At 40.8% G+C, this 15519-nt stretch overlaps 1 protein-coding gene across 1 annotated transcript in view; it reads left to right on the top strand.

Annotated features, from left to right (window-relative positions):
* The window catches only part of LOC124625544 (DNA repair protein RAD51 homolog 1), a 76465-nt gene that overhangs the window by 28088 nt on the left and 32858 nt on the right, over positions 1–15519 (top strand). The window contains exons 2-4 of the mRNA XM_047149179.1: positions 9984–10121; positions 13494–13703; positions 13937–14145. Of these exons, the coding sequence (XP_047005135.1) occupies positions 9984–10121; positions 13494–13703; positions 13937–14145 (557 nt within the window). The remainder of the gene's footprint in view (positions 1–9983; positions 10122–13493; positions 13704–13936; positions 14146–15519) is intronic.

Raw genomic sequence — 15519 nt, 5'->3', positions numbered from 1 at the left:
TGACATCTCTGCCCAAACTCTTTGCCTTTACAAATGTCTGCTTGTGTCTGTGTATGTGCGGATGGGTGTGTGTGTGTGTGTGTGTGTGTGTGTATGTGTGTGTGTGTGTGCGAGTGTATACCTGTCCTTTTTTCCCCCTAAGGTAAGTCTTTCCGCTCCCGGGATTGGAATGACTCCTTACCCTCTCCCTTAAAACCCACATCCTTTCATCTTTCCCTCTCCTTCCCTCTTTCCTGATGAAGCAACTGTTTGTTGCGAAAGCTTGAATTTTGTGTGTATGTTTGTGTTTGTTTGTGTGTCTATCGACCTGCCAGTGCTTTTGTTTGGTAAGTCTCATCTTTGTTTTTATATATATATATATATCATTTTATTCAGAAAATTGCATTTTTATAATGAGATAAAAATCCAACATGTGAATTTTTTTTTTTTTTTTACAATCTAACTCTTCGTAACAGTTCCACTCCCTTTTCCGTCATATGGGCCTACCTCTGACAGCTCTCTGGGACCAATATCCTCTCCACAATTTCGAGCCTGACAGCAGCAGATCATGTCACAACAGACTGTATTGCTATCTCCACCATCTTGGACCGCTATTTTGTCGAGATTTTGAGCTCCACCCAGTATCACCCTGCCTTCCTCCATTGGAATTGTGTGGAGCAGTCTCGGGTTATACCCTTCTCTTCTCTGCTACATTGCCGCCTTTACTATTAGGGAGCTAGATCATGCTCTCGCTTCATCTCGATCCCCGCCCAGATGATATTCATATTCAGATGTTGCAGAATCTCTTTTGAGGGCAAGCACTTTCTCCTTCATATGTTCAATCGCACCTCGGCAGAGGGCATGTTTCCTAGACTGACGTGAAGCCACTGTCATAACCATACCTAAGCCTGGTAAGGACAAACACCTTCCTTCTACACTCATGCTCATAAATTATGGATAATTGCAGAATGTGGTGCCACACAATGTGCCACTACACAAAACTGGCGCTAATAGCATAGGCACATAGGGAGCACACACGACACAGATCTGTAGGTCCACAGTATTGCTGAGAAGTTGAGAAAACCGTCCCGAAACACATGTGCTATGAAACGCCACTGTTTCCTGCGCATGTACCCCCGACATCAATATGGGATGTGATCACCATGCACACTTACACAGACTGCACATCGGGTTGGCACACTCTGGATGTGGCCGAGCAGCTGCTGGGGTATAGCCTCCCATTCATGCACCAGTGACTGTTGGAGCTCCTGAATTGTCCTAGGGGTTTGAAGACATTCAGCGATACATCGACCGAGAGCATCCCAGACGTGCTCGATGAGGATTCGGTCTGGAGAACAGGCAGGCCACTCCATTCGTCTGATATTGTTTCAAGGTACTCCACCATGATGACAGCTCGGTGGGGCCATGCATTATCATCTATCAGGAGGAAGGTGGGACCCACTGCACCCCTGAAAACGCGGACGTACTGGTGCAAAATGACGTCCCGATACACCTGACCTGTTACAGATCCTCTGTCGAAGACATGCAGGGGTCTACGTGCACCAATCCCAATCCCACCCCACACCATCAAACCACGACCTCCATACAGGCCCCTTTCGAGGACATTAAGGGGTTGGTATCTGGTTTCTGGTTTGCGCCAGATGAAAACCCAGCGAGAATCACTGTTCAGACTATACCTGGATTCGTCCGTGAACATAACCTGGGACCACTGTTTCAATGACTATGTACTGTGTTCTTGACACCAGGCTTTATGGGCTCTCCAGTGACCAGGGCTCAGTGGAATGCACCTTGCAGGTCTCTGGGTGAATAAACCATGTCTGTTCAGTCGTCTGTAAACTGTGTGTCTGGAGACAACTGTTCCAGTGGCTGCAGTAAGGTCCCAAGCAAGGCTACCTGCAGTACTCTGTGGCTGTCTGCGGGCATGGATGGTGAGATACTGGTCTTCTTGTGGTGTTGTACGCTGTGGATGTCCCGTACTGTAGCGCCTGGACACGTTTCTTGTCTGCTGGAATCGTTGCCATAATCTTGAGATTACACTTTGTGGCACACGGAGGGCCCATGCTACTACCTGCTGTGTTTGACAAGCCTCCAGTCGCCCTAGTATTCTGCGCCCTATAACGTCATCAATGTGTGTTCTTTGAGCCATTTTCAACACTCAGTCACCATTAGCACAGCTGAAGATGTCTGCGCACTTACTCGCTGCACTGTACTCTGACATGCACCGACACACCTCTGTGTGTGTGGACTGCTGCCAGACGACCGCAGGTCAAATGCAGCGTAAGGTCATACTCCGAGGTGATTTAAGCCCGCAAACCACCCACCAGAGTGTTGTTTCACCATGTATCACAATTATCCTTAATTTATGAGCGTGAGTGTAGTTATTGCCCCATTTCTCTCACCAGCTGTGATTGCAAGGTGATGGAACGTATGATTCATATTAATTTACTAACCACAACACAGTGTTGCTTTTGAGTGTGCTGTTCTGCAGTTGACCATCTCATCACTTTGTCAACACATCTCATGAATGGTTTTCTGTGGAAATACCAGACTGTGGCCGTATTTTTTGATTTGGAGAAATCCTATGACACTTGCTGGAGTATTGGTATCGTCTGTATTCTCTACATGTGGGGCTTCCATGGCCTCATGCCCCATTTCCTTCAGGAATTTTTAAAACACTGAGTTTTCAAGGCACATGTGGGTTCTGCCTCGTTGGACACCTTTATCCAGGAAAACGGTGTGCCTCAGTGTTCTGTCCTGAGCGTTGTCCTCTTTGCTATTGCTGTTAACCCTACTGTGGCTTGTTTCCGACCATGCATCTCTGGTTCTGTTTTCATTGATGATTTTGTGATCTATTGGAGTTCTCCATGGACTTGTCTCCTTGAGCCATGTTTTCAGTGATGTCTTGATTGTCTTTAGCCATGGAGCATCGACAGTGGCTTTCTCTTTTCAACTGACAAAACCGTTTGCATGAATTTCTGGTGATGCAGTTGGTTTCCTCCAATGTATTTACATCTTGCACCTGTTGCTCTTCCATATGTTGAAACTACGAAATTCCTGGGGTTCGTACTTGGTAGGAAACTGTCTTGGTCCTCTGACGTGTTACCTGGCTGCTCTCTGTATGCGGCCCTCAATGTTCTGTTTCCTTAGCAGTACTTCCTGGGGAGCAGATTGGACCACCCTCCTCCCTTTGTACTGGTCACTTGTCTGTTCAAAACCAGACTATAGATGTTTCATTTATGCACCTGCATGTTTGTCCCTTTTACATTGTCTCAATACTTTCCGCCATCGTGGCATCTGTTTGGCCATGGCGCCTTTTACAATAGCCTGGTTGAGAGTCTGTATGCAGATGCTACCGAACTAACACTGTCGTACTGCTGTGACATACTCCTCTGTAGATACGCATGCCTTTGTCTGCCATGCCTGGTCACCTACGCTGTGCCTTCTTCTTCGATGATGCCTTTGATCGCTGGTGTGGGACGTGTCTCTCTTCTCTGTTACCTCCTGGAGTCACTTTCGGCTCTTTCTCTGGCAGCTTAACTTCACGCTCCCTGCCACTTTACTGATGGGTGTAAACGCTTCACCTCTTTGGATTCGTGCTGAGGCCCATGTTCACCTTGCCCTTCATTCAGTTCCTAAGGACACTACTCCAGCCTTGCTCTGTTGCCATGAGTTTCACAACCTTTGTTCGGAACATTACAATAGTACCTTTGTGTCTTGGGTCTTGGACTGACCCTGATGTCGAGTGTGCCTTCTTCATTGACACCACTGATTTTTGGTATCGGCTTTTGGAACACTGTTCAGTATTTACAGCAGAGCTCTTCGCCCTGTATCAGGCCAAGCAGTACGTTCACTGACACACATTTTTCAATTGCGTCATCTGCTCCCGACTCTCTCTGTGTCCTTTAGAGCCTGTGTGTGCTGTACACCACCTATCCCTTAGTGCTACGGATCCAGGAAAGCTGTCACTTGCTTACTCTTGATGGAGCTACTGTGGTGTTTTTATGGGTTCCTGGTCACATTAGTCTAATGGGAAACGAAGCCACTGATGCTGCTGCCAAGGCTACTGTCCTTGTACCTCGGCCCGCTGGTTCTATTCCCTCTGATGATCTCTGTGTTGCCCTCTGTCAGCAAGTGGTGTCACTTTGGCATCACCACTGGTCCTCCATTCGTGGGAACAAGCTTTGGGGAATTAGGGTTAGACAAGATGGTGCCCACTAAAAAGTGCTCATAAATAGGCAAAAGTTAAATAATGCAATGTGTAAAAAGTGTCAGAAATGAGTTGTAAAAGGAATTGTGTGTGTGAAGTGCAACATGTGGCTGCATGGAAGTTGTGTGAAAATATGCCTAAAATTTATTAGCGATGGTATGCACTGGTCATGCCTTGACTGTTTACAGGATGCAAATACAAAAACTAGCTTCCACAGCGAGTTCCCAGGAATAATTATTTAAAGACGTATTAATAGTGCAGAAGCAAGAAAATTGTGGCCTGAAATGCATGAAAAAATGTTTTTACAAATAATGGGCTGCTGCACCTAAGAAAGAAACTTGTGCAGAAATCACAAGAACCGAAAATAAATACAAGTGGACAAGTGTAAACCTTGTCGTAGGCGACTCTCTGCTGAAAAATGTGGTAGTACCAAATTCCACAATAGAAGTTCATCCAGGAATCATGACCCACCAGTTGAAGAAACACTTTAGCAACATATATAGCTTGCAGGATGGTTCAGCAGAGGCATCTCGGAAGAATTGTAAAGGAGTCTTCATCTATGCTGGTACAAATTCTCTTAGAAGCAGCACTGAAGAGGAAAGTGTAAGTGAAACAAGAAATTTAATTCGATCTGCCAGTAACCTTTACAAAACGTCTAGAATCGTGGTGAGTGGTATTATCTACAGAAGAGCAGTCAGTGATTGATATATTGAGAGAATAAACTGTGGTTTACACAAAAACTGTTATGGGCTGGGTGCTGTGTTTATAAATCTGAATAAATTCTTAAGCAATAAATGTTTGGATAAAGACGATCTGCGGTAAAATAGATTAGGATTAAAAATTTTCAGTAAAATGTTTACTGATACATGTAAAGTTCTGCAAAGTAGGGGAAACTTATAAGAAGTGATGGGGATGAGAAATGGTGTTTGGTAACGAAAACGGTAAGACCGAAACAGTACCCAAGAAAGAGTATGCTTGAGACCATAAATAAGAAGAATGTTCCTACATAATGCACTTGAATATAAATGGTGTAAGTGCCTACTTTTCAAACAAAAGTCGTAAAGTGGACAAATTACAAATTATTTTATCTGAATGTAGAAATATCAAGGTTATTTGCCTAAATAAACATTGGCTTACATCTTGCAACATTAAAATTCTTAATAAAATTGAAAATTTCGAATTAACCAACAGGTTTTGTAGATAAGAGAATTCATATGGAGGCACTTGCATACTTACTCATTCTGATGTATTAAGAAATGATTTTTAATCATTTGGATGAAGAGTGTATATTTTGAAAGCTACTGTATCGAGTTGAGGGACCTAAATGCCATAGTAGTTTCTATATGTAGAGTACCAGAGAAAGCTACAATTGAAGCTTTTCTGGTGAAATTCCATTGCCTGCTTGTAAGGCTCAGTAAAGAAGAAAGGAAAGAGAGAGTAATAGCTGCTGACTTCAATATTAATATCATAGTTGAAAGCAATGACGTTTCCATATTCACTGACTTGATAAAAAACTTTGGCTTCAAATTAAACTTCATGCAACCCACTAGAGTAAATGCACAGTCAGCTACCTGTATTGATAATATTCTAACAAATTATATATTTGAAGATGTTTATAAATCTTACATTCTTTTAGGAATCTCTGACCACTCTGCTTTATTTGTTGAATGACCAAAAATTAAGAAAGAAATTTCATGTAACAAAAGCCTTATGAAAAGGAACTTCAATGAAAAAATGCAGTTACATTTAGAAATAAGTTAAGAGTGGTTGAATGTCCTTACTACAGCTGTATTGCGAGTAATATTAACTTAAATGATTTTTTAAGTAGCTTTCTTCAAATATTTAATGAAACTTTCCCATTTCGAACTACATGCAACAAAATGACTAATAAACTTAAGTGGATTACCTGGGTATAAAAATGTCTAGTGCCAGGAAGAAGAACCTCCACAATGAATTGAAATATAATAAAAACAGGAATTTTACTGAGTATGTTTGTCATTATGAAACTATATTTAAAAAAGTTCTGAGAAGGAAGCCAAAAACATGGCAAACATGAATTCATCGTACAACATAAAAGTAAAGCAAAAGCAGTGTGGTCAGTTGTCAAATCAGAGATAGGTGTTAGAGTGAGTAGTAATGAAGTATCTAGGATTAAAGTATATGATAGCTTTAGTGTAAACCTTACTCAAATATCAGAGTGTTTAAATGAATTCTTTATAAATGTGGCAAAGTCAGATCTTGATGTAACGGAGTATCAGGAGTAAAGTAAATCCCTTTGGAATCCACCAAGAAGCTGAGTATCTTACAGATTTAAAAAAATTTGCAATAAAGAATGTGGAAAATGTTATATTATCATCAAAAAAATCTGCTGGGTGGCTGGGTGGGATGGGATACCGACTAAAGTGATTAAAACAGCACCCCCTCCTCCCCCCCCCCCCCCCCCCCCAGCCCGATAGCACCGAAGGAGACAGTCAGTCTGTTGAAAATATTCTTGATTAAACATAAAATAAGTTGAGGAAAGAGCGTGCCTGAACAAAGCAGTAATATCAGCAGGAAACATATTACCAATCAGTGTCAAAGAATCTGCAGAATAACTTTGGTGGCCAACCTTTTTATGGAGGATTTTGAGGAGAGAGCACTTGAATCAGCTGCCCTGAAACCAGCAGTTTTTTGGAGGTATGTGGATGACTCTTTCATAGTGCGGCCTCATGGAGAAGGTAAATTAATGGAGTTTTTACATCACCTCAACTCCATTCATAGCAACATCCAGTTCACTATGGAAATAGAGAGAGATGGTTGTTTGCCTTTCTTGGATGTCTTGGTTCGAAGGAAGAATGATGGTTCTCTAGGGCATTCAGTTTACCGGAAACCCACCCATACTGATTTGTACCTGCAAGCATCGAGTTGCCATTACCCATCGCAAACCATGAGTTTGCTTAAAACACTTGTTCATAGAGCTCATACTGTCTCAGATCTAGATAGCTTACCTCAAGAACTTGCCCATCTAAAGCCAGTATTCAGCGAAAATGGGTATTCCATCCGGCAGATTAACAGGGCACTAACAGTTAGAACTAAGAAGCAGGAATTGAATAAAGAGGAGAACATGCCGGAACAATCTTTAGCTTTTCTTCCTTTTGTTGGGAACACTTCGTTTAAAATAGCAAGAATCCTCTGAAAATTTCAGGTAAAAGTGGTTTTCCGCCCACCATTGAAGATTGCGGACCTTGTGGGATCAGTTAAGGACAGTCTGTTACTTTGAAAGGCCGGAATTTACAAGATATCGTGCCAATGTGGTATGGCTTTCATAGGTCAAATCACAAGCACCATGAAAGAACGCTGCACTGAACATCAACATTACACCCGCCTTTTGCAGCCAAGCAAGTCCGCTATTGCTGAACATTGTATTTCTACTGGACATTCAATGGAGTATGAGAAAACAATGATTTTGTCCACAGCAGTGTCTTTCTGGGATGTATTATTAAAGAATATGTAGAAATATGACTGGCGGAAAATTTGTTAAACCCTTACAGCGGCTACCAGCTGGACAATGCATGGAATTCCATCATCTCCACGATTTGCTCTAATCAAAGACGACAGAGTGCGTCGACGGCCGCAGCAAACAGCAACGCAGAGGGCGACTGAGTTCTGCTATTCCACAAGCAAGGGCACTGCCAGCGGACAGTGTGATTCATCTATCATGTTTTCAACGCATGCGCACAATAGTTACAGTACGCTATGTATTGTGGAACGGAGGACATTTCGCCAGTCCTCGACGGCTCACCTGAAGATGACTGGCAGGTGCCCAGTTGAATTATTGTGCAAAGTATTGAACAATGACCTGCTGCAACCACTAATGAGTTGTCTGTCCGCGTGAATGGCCACTGCCAAACTGTGCCCAAGAGACAGCTGTACCACTGAGTTACCAAACATGGTGCACAACATTGTGTGTTTGACTTAATGACTGACCCACAGCTTGTGTAATCTAGATTCTTACCTCATCTTCACAAGTTCTCCCCCACCCCCTTCCCCCCAACTGCCTCTATCCTGCTTCCAATCCAGACACCCCCCCCCCCCCCCCCCCCACACACACACCCCTTCTGTCCTCCAGTGTCTTTTATCTTCCTATCACCCTTACCTTGCTATGGCTGGTATTACACTACAGTATAACATTTTTTGACACAGGATCATGATCAAATATTCATCAAATTTCTTTGACAAAAAGCTTTGATGTGGCATTAAAAAGATGTATTACACTGCTGTCATAATTTTCGTCTAATTTCAAGATGGCAGACAATAACTACTTGTTGTTATTATGTGCTGCAGTTGCTTTTAACTGCAGTTGCTTGTACCACAGTTGCACTGTTTGTGCATTTGAAAGAAAAAGCAGAAAAGAGAAAGGAAACATACTAGGGTGAAGCCATGGGTAATGTCGAGATAATAATACCATTCAACAAAATTTGTTCAGAGAGCTGCAAGTGGAGGACATCAAGTCTTATATAAATTACTTACGAATGGATGGGAATGCATTTCGGTATTTTCTCAGTAAAGTGGCTTCTCATGTTACAAAACAGAATACTCACTTGAGAAATGCTATATGTGCAGAAGACAGGCTTACCAAAATACTGCAGTTTCTCAAAACAGGAGAGACATCCTCTAATTTACAATACAGCACTCGAATACCACAGTGTACAGTAACCAAAATAATTCCAGAAACGTTTAAAGCGATTTACAAAGCACTGAAGGGAGAATATCTGAAGGTTAAATAAATGTTTAGTACACTATATGGGCAATAAGAACTATTTTTATTTTTAAATAATTTAATTAATAAAATTAGTGTTCCAACAATAACAAAATTAATAGGAAGATGAAACAGATGAAGTACTTTTTAACTTGGGAGATCCAGAGTTCAAAAATAGACAAAATGGAATGGAAAACTAAGAATTTTTTTTTTAATTTTTAGATTATGGCCACATCTTATATCCTGGCTTGCTGAAAAGCTGGCTGGATGTTTCCAGATGTGGAGATGGATGGCTGTAGCTGTGATTGTAAATATGAAATCGTCTGTAGCTTATTCCACCCGCCTATCACCACACAATTAATAGCATGCTTTGTGCCCCTTTTTCACCCTCCATCTTCACCCTAGTCGAGAAAAGGGTATTGAGGAGAGTTGAAGAAACACACCAACTCTGAAGCCACATTTACAGACACACTACAGATACATCAAACAGATATAGTGATGCCAGCACGTCAAGCGATTACATTTCACATTGCAGTGAACAGAAGACAATTGACTTTTATGATCAAATCTATGGCGAGACTCTAGATTTGATCATATTTCTTTGACAAAAGTTGAGATTTGACATAGTTCCCCATAACACTGTCAAATTTCTTTGATATAAATGTTTGACGTATCAACTTTGACAACGAAATATGATAGTGTAATATCAGCCTTTCCTCCACCTACTCGGCCCACATGTGTTCTGTATCTCCGCTAGCTACCCAAGCCGAGATTGCTACTCACCCCAGTGGGGTATCAGCACCTGAAATTTGCGGTCGCCATGTATATGTGAATTATGCATATATGAGTTTGCGTGTGTCTGTGTTTCTTCATATGATGAAGGACTTTGTCGAATAGCTTATTATAACCAACAGTCTACTTTTACATTTACCTGTCTGTTGCTTAGCACTTCTTGTGCGTGGTAAATAATAATTTATGCAAATTCATAGCATTGTTATTACTGGAAGACAATTATTGGTATCATTCTTGAATTGACAGGCACATGGGATCAGTGCTGCAGATGTCAAAAAACTGGAAGAAGCTGGATTTCATACAGTTGAAGCTGTGGCATTTGCTCCTAAGAAACAGCTGCTAGCAATTAAAGGCATAAGTGAAGCTAAAGCTGATAAATTATTGGTATGTAGTTCTGTTGTTTTCATTGCAGTTGTTTTAAATACTGATGGTTTAGTACTATTACATTTATTCTGTACTGTAACATCTTTGCCACAGAAATGTTCACTTATACATACACTAAGTGATAAAAAGTATCTGGACACCCCCAAAAACATACGTTTTTCATATTAGGTGCATTGTTCTGACACCTACTGCCAGGTACTCCATATCAGCGACCTCAGTAGTAATTAGACATTGTGAGAGAGCAGAATGGGGCGCTTCGTGGAACTCACAGACTTCGAGCATGATTGGGTGCCATTTGTGTCATACGTCTGTACGATAGATTTCCACACTCCTAAACATCCCTAGGTCCACTGTTTTCGATGTGATAGTGAAGTGGAAACGTGAAGGGGCACATACAGCACAAATGCATACAGGCCAACATCATCTGTTGACTGACAGAGACCGCCGACAGTTGAAGAGGATAGTAATGCGTAATAGGCAGACATCTATTGAGACCATCACACAGGAATTCCAAACTGCATCAGGATCCACTGCAAGTACTATGACAGTTAGGCAGGAGGTGAGAAAACTTGGATTTCATGGTCGAGCGGCTGCTCGTAAGCCACACGTCATGCTGGTAAATGCCAAACGAGGCCTCGCTTGGTGTAAGGAGCGTAAACATTGGACGACTGAACAGTGTAAAAATGTTGTTTTGAGTGATGAATCACAGTACACAATGTGGTGATCTGATGGCAGAGTATGGGTATGGTGAATGCCCGGTGAACGTCATCTGCCAGTGTACATAGTGCCAACAGTAAAATTCGGAGGCGGTGGTGTTATGGTGTGGTCATGTTTTTCATGGAGGGGGCTTGCATCTCTTGTTAATTTGCATGGCACTATCACAGCACTGGTCTACACTGATGTTTCAAGCACCTTCTTGCTTCCCTCTGTTGAAGAGCAATTACGAGATTGCGATCGCATCTTTCAACGCATTTGAGAACCTGTTCGTAATGCCTGGCCTGTGGCAGAGTGGTTACATGACAGTAACATCCCTGTAATGGACTGGCCTGCGCAGAGTCCTGACATGAATCCTATAGAACACCTTTGGGATGTTTTGGAATGCCGACTTCGTGCCAAGCCTCACCGACCGACATCGATACCTCTCCTCAGTGCAGTACTCTGTGAAGAATGGGCTGCCATTCCCCAAGAAAGCTGTCATCAAGGCTAAGGGTGGGCCAACACTGTATTGAATTCCAGCATTACCGATGGAGGATGCCACGAACTTGTAAGTCATTTTCAGCCAGGTGTCCAGATACTTTTGAACACATAGTGTAGTAGAGTGAAAATTGTACCTGGAGTCAATGTACAGTTTCTGACAACTTATTGTCAATAGGAATATTCTTCTGACAACACTCATTTTAAGACTAGATCTTGTTAAGTAACTAGCACTAGTTCAGACACAATTTGCATGATGTTGGCTTAAGAAATCAACCAAGCATACATACTTGTTTGTCACAATGGAAATGAATGATGATACAGTGAAAAAAATTACAAGCATTCAAATGGCATAAGCAGTTTTGTGAAGATTTCATAGAAATTGTAAGGACAACACTTGATGTGGTGCTTGCCCATTTTCACCTCTTGCAGAAACATTGTAGTTGTTAAATCATGTAATCAGCCAGTAAACATTCAGCAATAATGCAGCCCGAGTCGGTCTATCACATGTGCATGTTATATTGCATTGGATTTTGACTGTATATTGTGTTGTACACTTCTGAATCCATAATAAGGCTAATTCCTGACTGCTGCCTCCACAATTTAATTGTTACGTTCAAAACTAATATTCTATTTATAAATAAGTATGTATGAGGAATCATGATTTTTGCAGAGCTATCCCATGTTTTGTATCCAAATAAAATACTGCTGCCATTTTCAAATATGTTATTCAAGTAAATGGATAAGAAGCAGTTATAGAAAATATGTGCATCATGGGTATAGGTCCACCAACGCCTTTAGTAAGAATTTATTGCCAACATAAATTTCAGCAAAACATCGCTATCAATCTAGTGAAAAAAAGAAATGAGTATATTACATTAGACATCTAAAACTGTTTTTTTAATCTAGTAATTAACATTTGTGAAAAAAAGGGGGCGGGGTAGATAGTCTCTTTTTTCACAGAAAATGTGATGTGGAAGCTACAGGTATCTTCTGTTTATGATTACTGTGGTGTTTTGAAGAATTGTGTGGATATATACTCACATGTGTGGATGGAGGAGAGGGGGGGGGGGGGTACTTTGAAAGAAACATAGATTGAAGTGAGCTATGTGCAATTAATATTTTGTTCATAATTGGTACCAAGATCTTTCTGATGACCCATATATGAGGCAGTTCAATTTGACTACTATCATTTAACAGCTTGGGTGTTGGTTGCTACCTGCTTTCAAGTGAATGTAAAATACAGGAATGTTCAGTGTGTCCCAGGAGGAATGATCATTATTCAGGGATATGTTAGGAATGATCTTTGATACTGTGAAACAAATCTCTTGTATTGCAAGCTCTTTGCTTTCCGTATTTTAGTAGGAAGTAATGTGGACTAAAACACGAAACAAAAAGTCTTGTAAACATGGGCTTTAAAACGCATGCCTTAAGAGCTATTCACATTTGTTCAACAGAAGAGATGAGTTTCACAGTGTCAAAGATCAACAAATGCTCACAGCTCTTTAATGTACGAACTTTAGAGTCCATGTTTAATGGTCTTTTTTTTTGTCTTGGTCCATTCACAGTACCAAAGATGAAGTAGTGCTCTAGCTCTTAAGGTATACATATTAGAGCCCACGTTTACTAGACATTTGTGCTTCGAGTGATCATTCCTGTCACATCCCTGAATATTTCGGGGCACCCTGTATATTGAAGAGGTCTTTTACATAGCTGATAGTTTCAACTGACCTTGTATACTATACTATGAAAAACTATTAATTGTTTTTAATTAGTGTCATTTCATCTGAAGATCAATGAGCGAAACACAGTGAGGTGACGTAAGTATTGAAATATTTGCTGCTGATCAGCAATTTGAAGTTGCTTGGCAGGATGTTGAGATCTAGATGAGTAAAACTGTGTGTTATTTTAAAATTGCCACTGCAAGTGGTCAGTGAGGGCGGTAAGCGATTCTTCATTTCAGGTCAACACAAAAAATGCAGCGGTTCACGTGCGAATTAAATCTCCATAGAAGTGAACCTCCAAATGCCCTTAAAATGAGTATGAGTTGGTAACAATCATAATGAATCACCTAGATGATAAGAGCTGTAATTTTATTTTCTTGTGAAACAACTGTTGCATATCTCCATCTGCAAAACTCATACCTTGTTATTAATCCATTAAACTGGCATATTGCAGCTGGAAGCTTCTAAGCTAGTACCAATGGGCTTTACAACAGCAACTGAGTTTCATCAGAAACGTTCAGAAATAATACAGCTTACAACTGGTTCAAAGGAACTAGATAAGTTGCTTGGTGGGGGAATAGAAACAGGCTCCATCACTGAAATATTTGGTGAATTTCGAACTGGTAAAACACAAATTTGTCACACATTAGCTGTTACATGTCAGGTGAGTAGTAACAGATGTCTAAGCCTCAGTGAATATAAAGAATTGCCTAAATAAATTTTGTAAATTATAAAGTGAATAATTCATAGTTTCACATAATTTTTGCTTACATTACACTTTTTAAAATAAAATGCTCTAGTATTGGTGTTTACTTGTTTAAGGAAACTCTTATTCATTTGAGAACCATTAGATTACTTGCAGCCTTGGCCATTTATATTTCCCAATTCTCTTTGCAGCTTCCTATAGATCAAAGTGGAGGAGAGGGCAAGTGCTTGTACATTGATACTGAAGGTACATTCCGACCTGAGCGTTTACTTGCAGTTTCAGAACGATATAAGTTATCTGGAAGCGACGTACTTGACAATGTTGCATATGCAAGAGCATACAATACAGATCATCAGACACAACTTTTAATTCAAGCATCAGCTATGATGGCAGAGTCCAGGTACATTGTAATGAGAGAAATTCTGTAATGTAAGCATACATAGTGTGTTCTAGTTCCATTAGAACTGCTTGTGTGACATTCCAAACTGCAATGCTCTCTTGTGGTGAATTGAGGTGTTATGATCCTTGGAAATTTCAACATCAGCCATGTAGTAGGCCAAGGACTTAGCATCGCTGCAGCAGGTGTTCTGGCCGTGAATATAACAATACTTATCCGACACTACTTGGAAAATGACAGTGGAGCAGCAAGGCAACATCATTTTTGTTTAAGTTATGCAAATGAGGCAATGAAACATTGGATATGATAAAAAGTGTTAATGGTAGTGATTGTTTAAGCCATTCAAATGTTTTTCAGTGGTATGCAGTATTTCATGATTGCAGGGAGCAAATAAAGGCCGCGCCATGAGCATCAAAGCCATGAACAAGTCTCACAGACGAAAATGTGCAAAAAGTTGCTGTATTCATTGCATCAGGTAGATGTATTTGTGCACTATTCACTGACAAGCTGTCAAGAATACCAAAAACTAGTATGCATGGAATTTTGATTGAAGATCTGGGCAAAAGGAAACTGTGTGGTTCGTGTGCACGCAGTTTCAAATGATGAAAAACATGGCAGAGTCCACAACTGCAAAGGCCTGTTACAGGCAGCCCAAAGTGCCACTGATTTTATGAAATCGATTATAACTGGCGATGAGACATGGTGTTTCCAATACAAGCCCACATAAGTAGAAACCAAAGAAAGTGCACTTGCAGAAGAGTTTTGTGAAGACACTAAAAGTTTTCCTTTGATACCAAAGGAATCATTTGCAAGAGTTTGTACCAGAAGGACAAACCATTAATTCTGAATGTTATCTCAGTGTTCTCCACGATTTGTGAATGAGAATTCATTGAATTTGTCGCGAATCCCAAGAGGTGGGTTCCTGGTAACTCCACCATGACAATGTCTCAGCCTACAAAGCGAAGATCGAGTGCAAGTTTTTGGCCAGCAAATGGACACAGTCCTGAATCACCCGTTGTATTTGGCCCCAGCTGACTTCTGGTTGTTCCATAATTGAAGTTGGCAATGAAAGGCTACTGTTACTGGGCAGTTAAAGGACATCCAAGAATATTGTACTGCATTACTAAATGCATTTCCACACAGTGACTATTTCAAAATATTTTAAGATGATTTCAGTTGTGTAGTGACTAGAGGGAGACTATTTTGAATAAATACAATGATTTTGTGAACATAAGCCATCACTTTAATTTTTAACACCCATAGTCCTAACGGATCTGGGACACACTATGTATATGTGAATGATCATACTGTATTTTGAAGTAATCGAAAGTAGCCTTCTTTTGAGAAAGAACTATAGAACCTGATTCTATCTTTTTT

The sequence above is a fragment of the Schistocerca americana genome, chromosome 1, assembly GCF_021461395.2.
Source record: "Schistocerca americana isolate TAMUIC-IGC-003095 chromosome 1, iqSchAmer2.1, whole genome shotgun sequence".
Classification (NCBI taxonomy): Eukaryota; Metazoa; Arthropoda; class Insecta; order Orthoptera; family Acrididae; genus Schistocerca; species Schistocerca americana.
The sequence above is the reverse complement of the archived record's forward strand: the minus strand, read 5'-3'. Positions and strand labels throughout refer to the sequence as shown.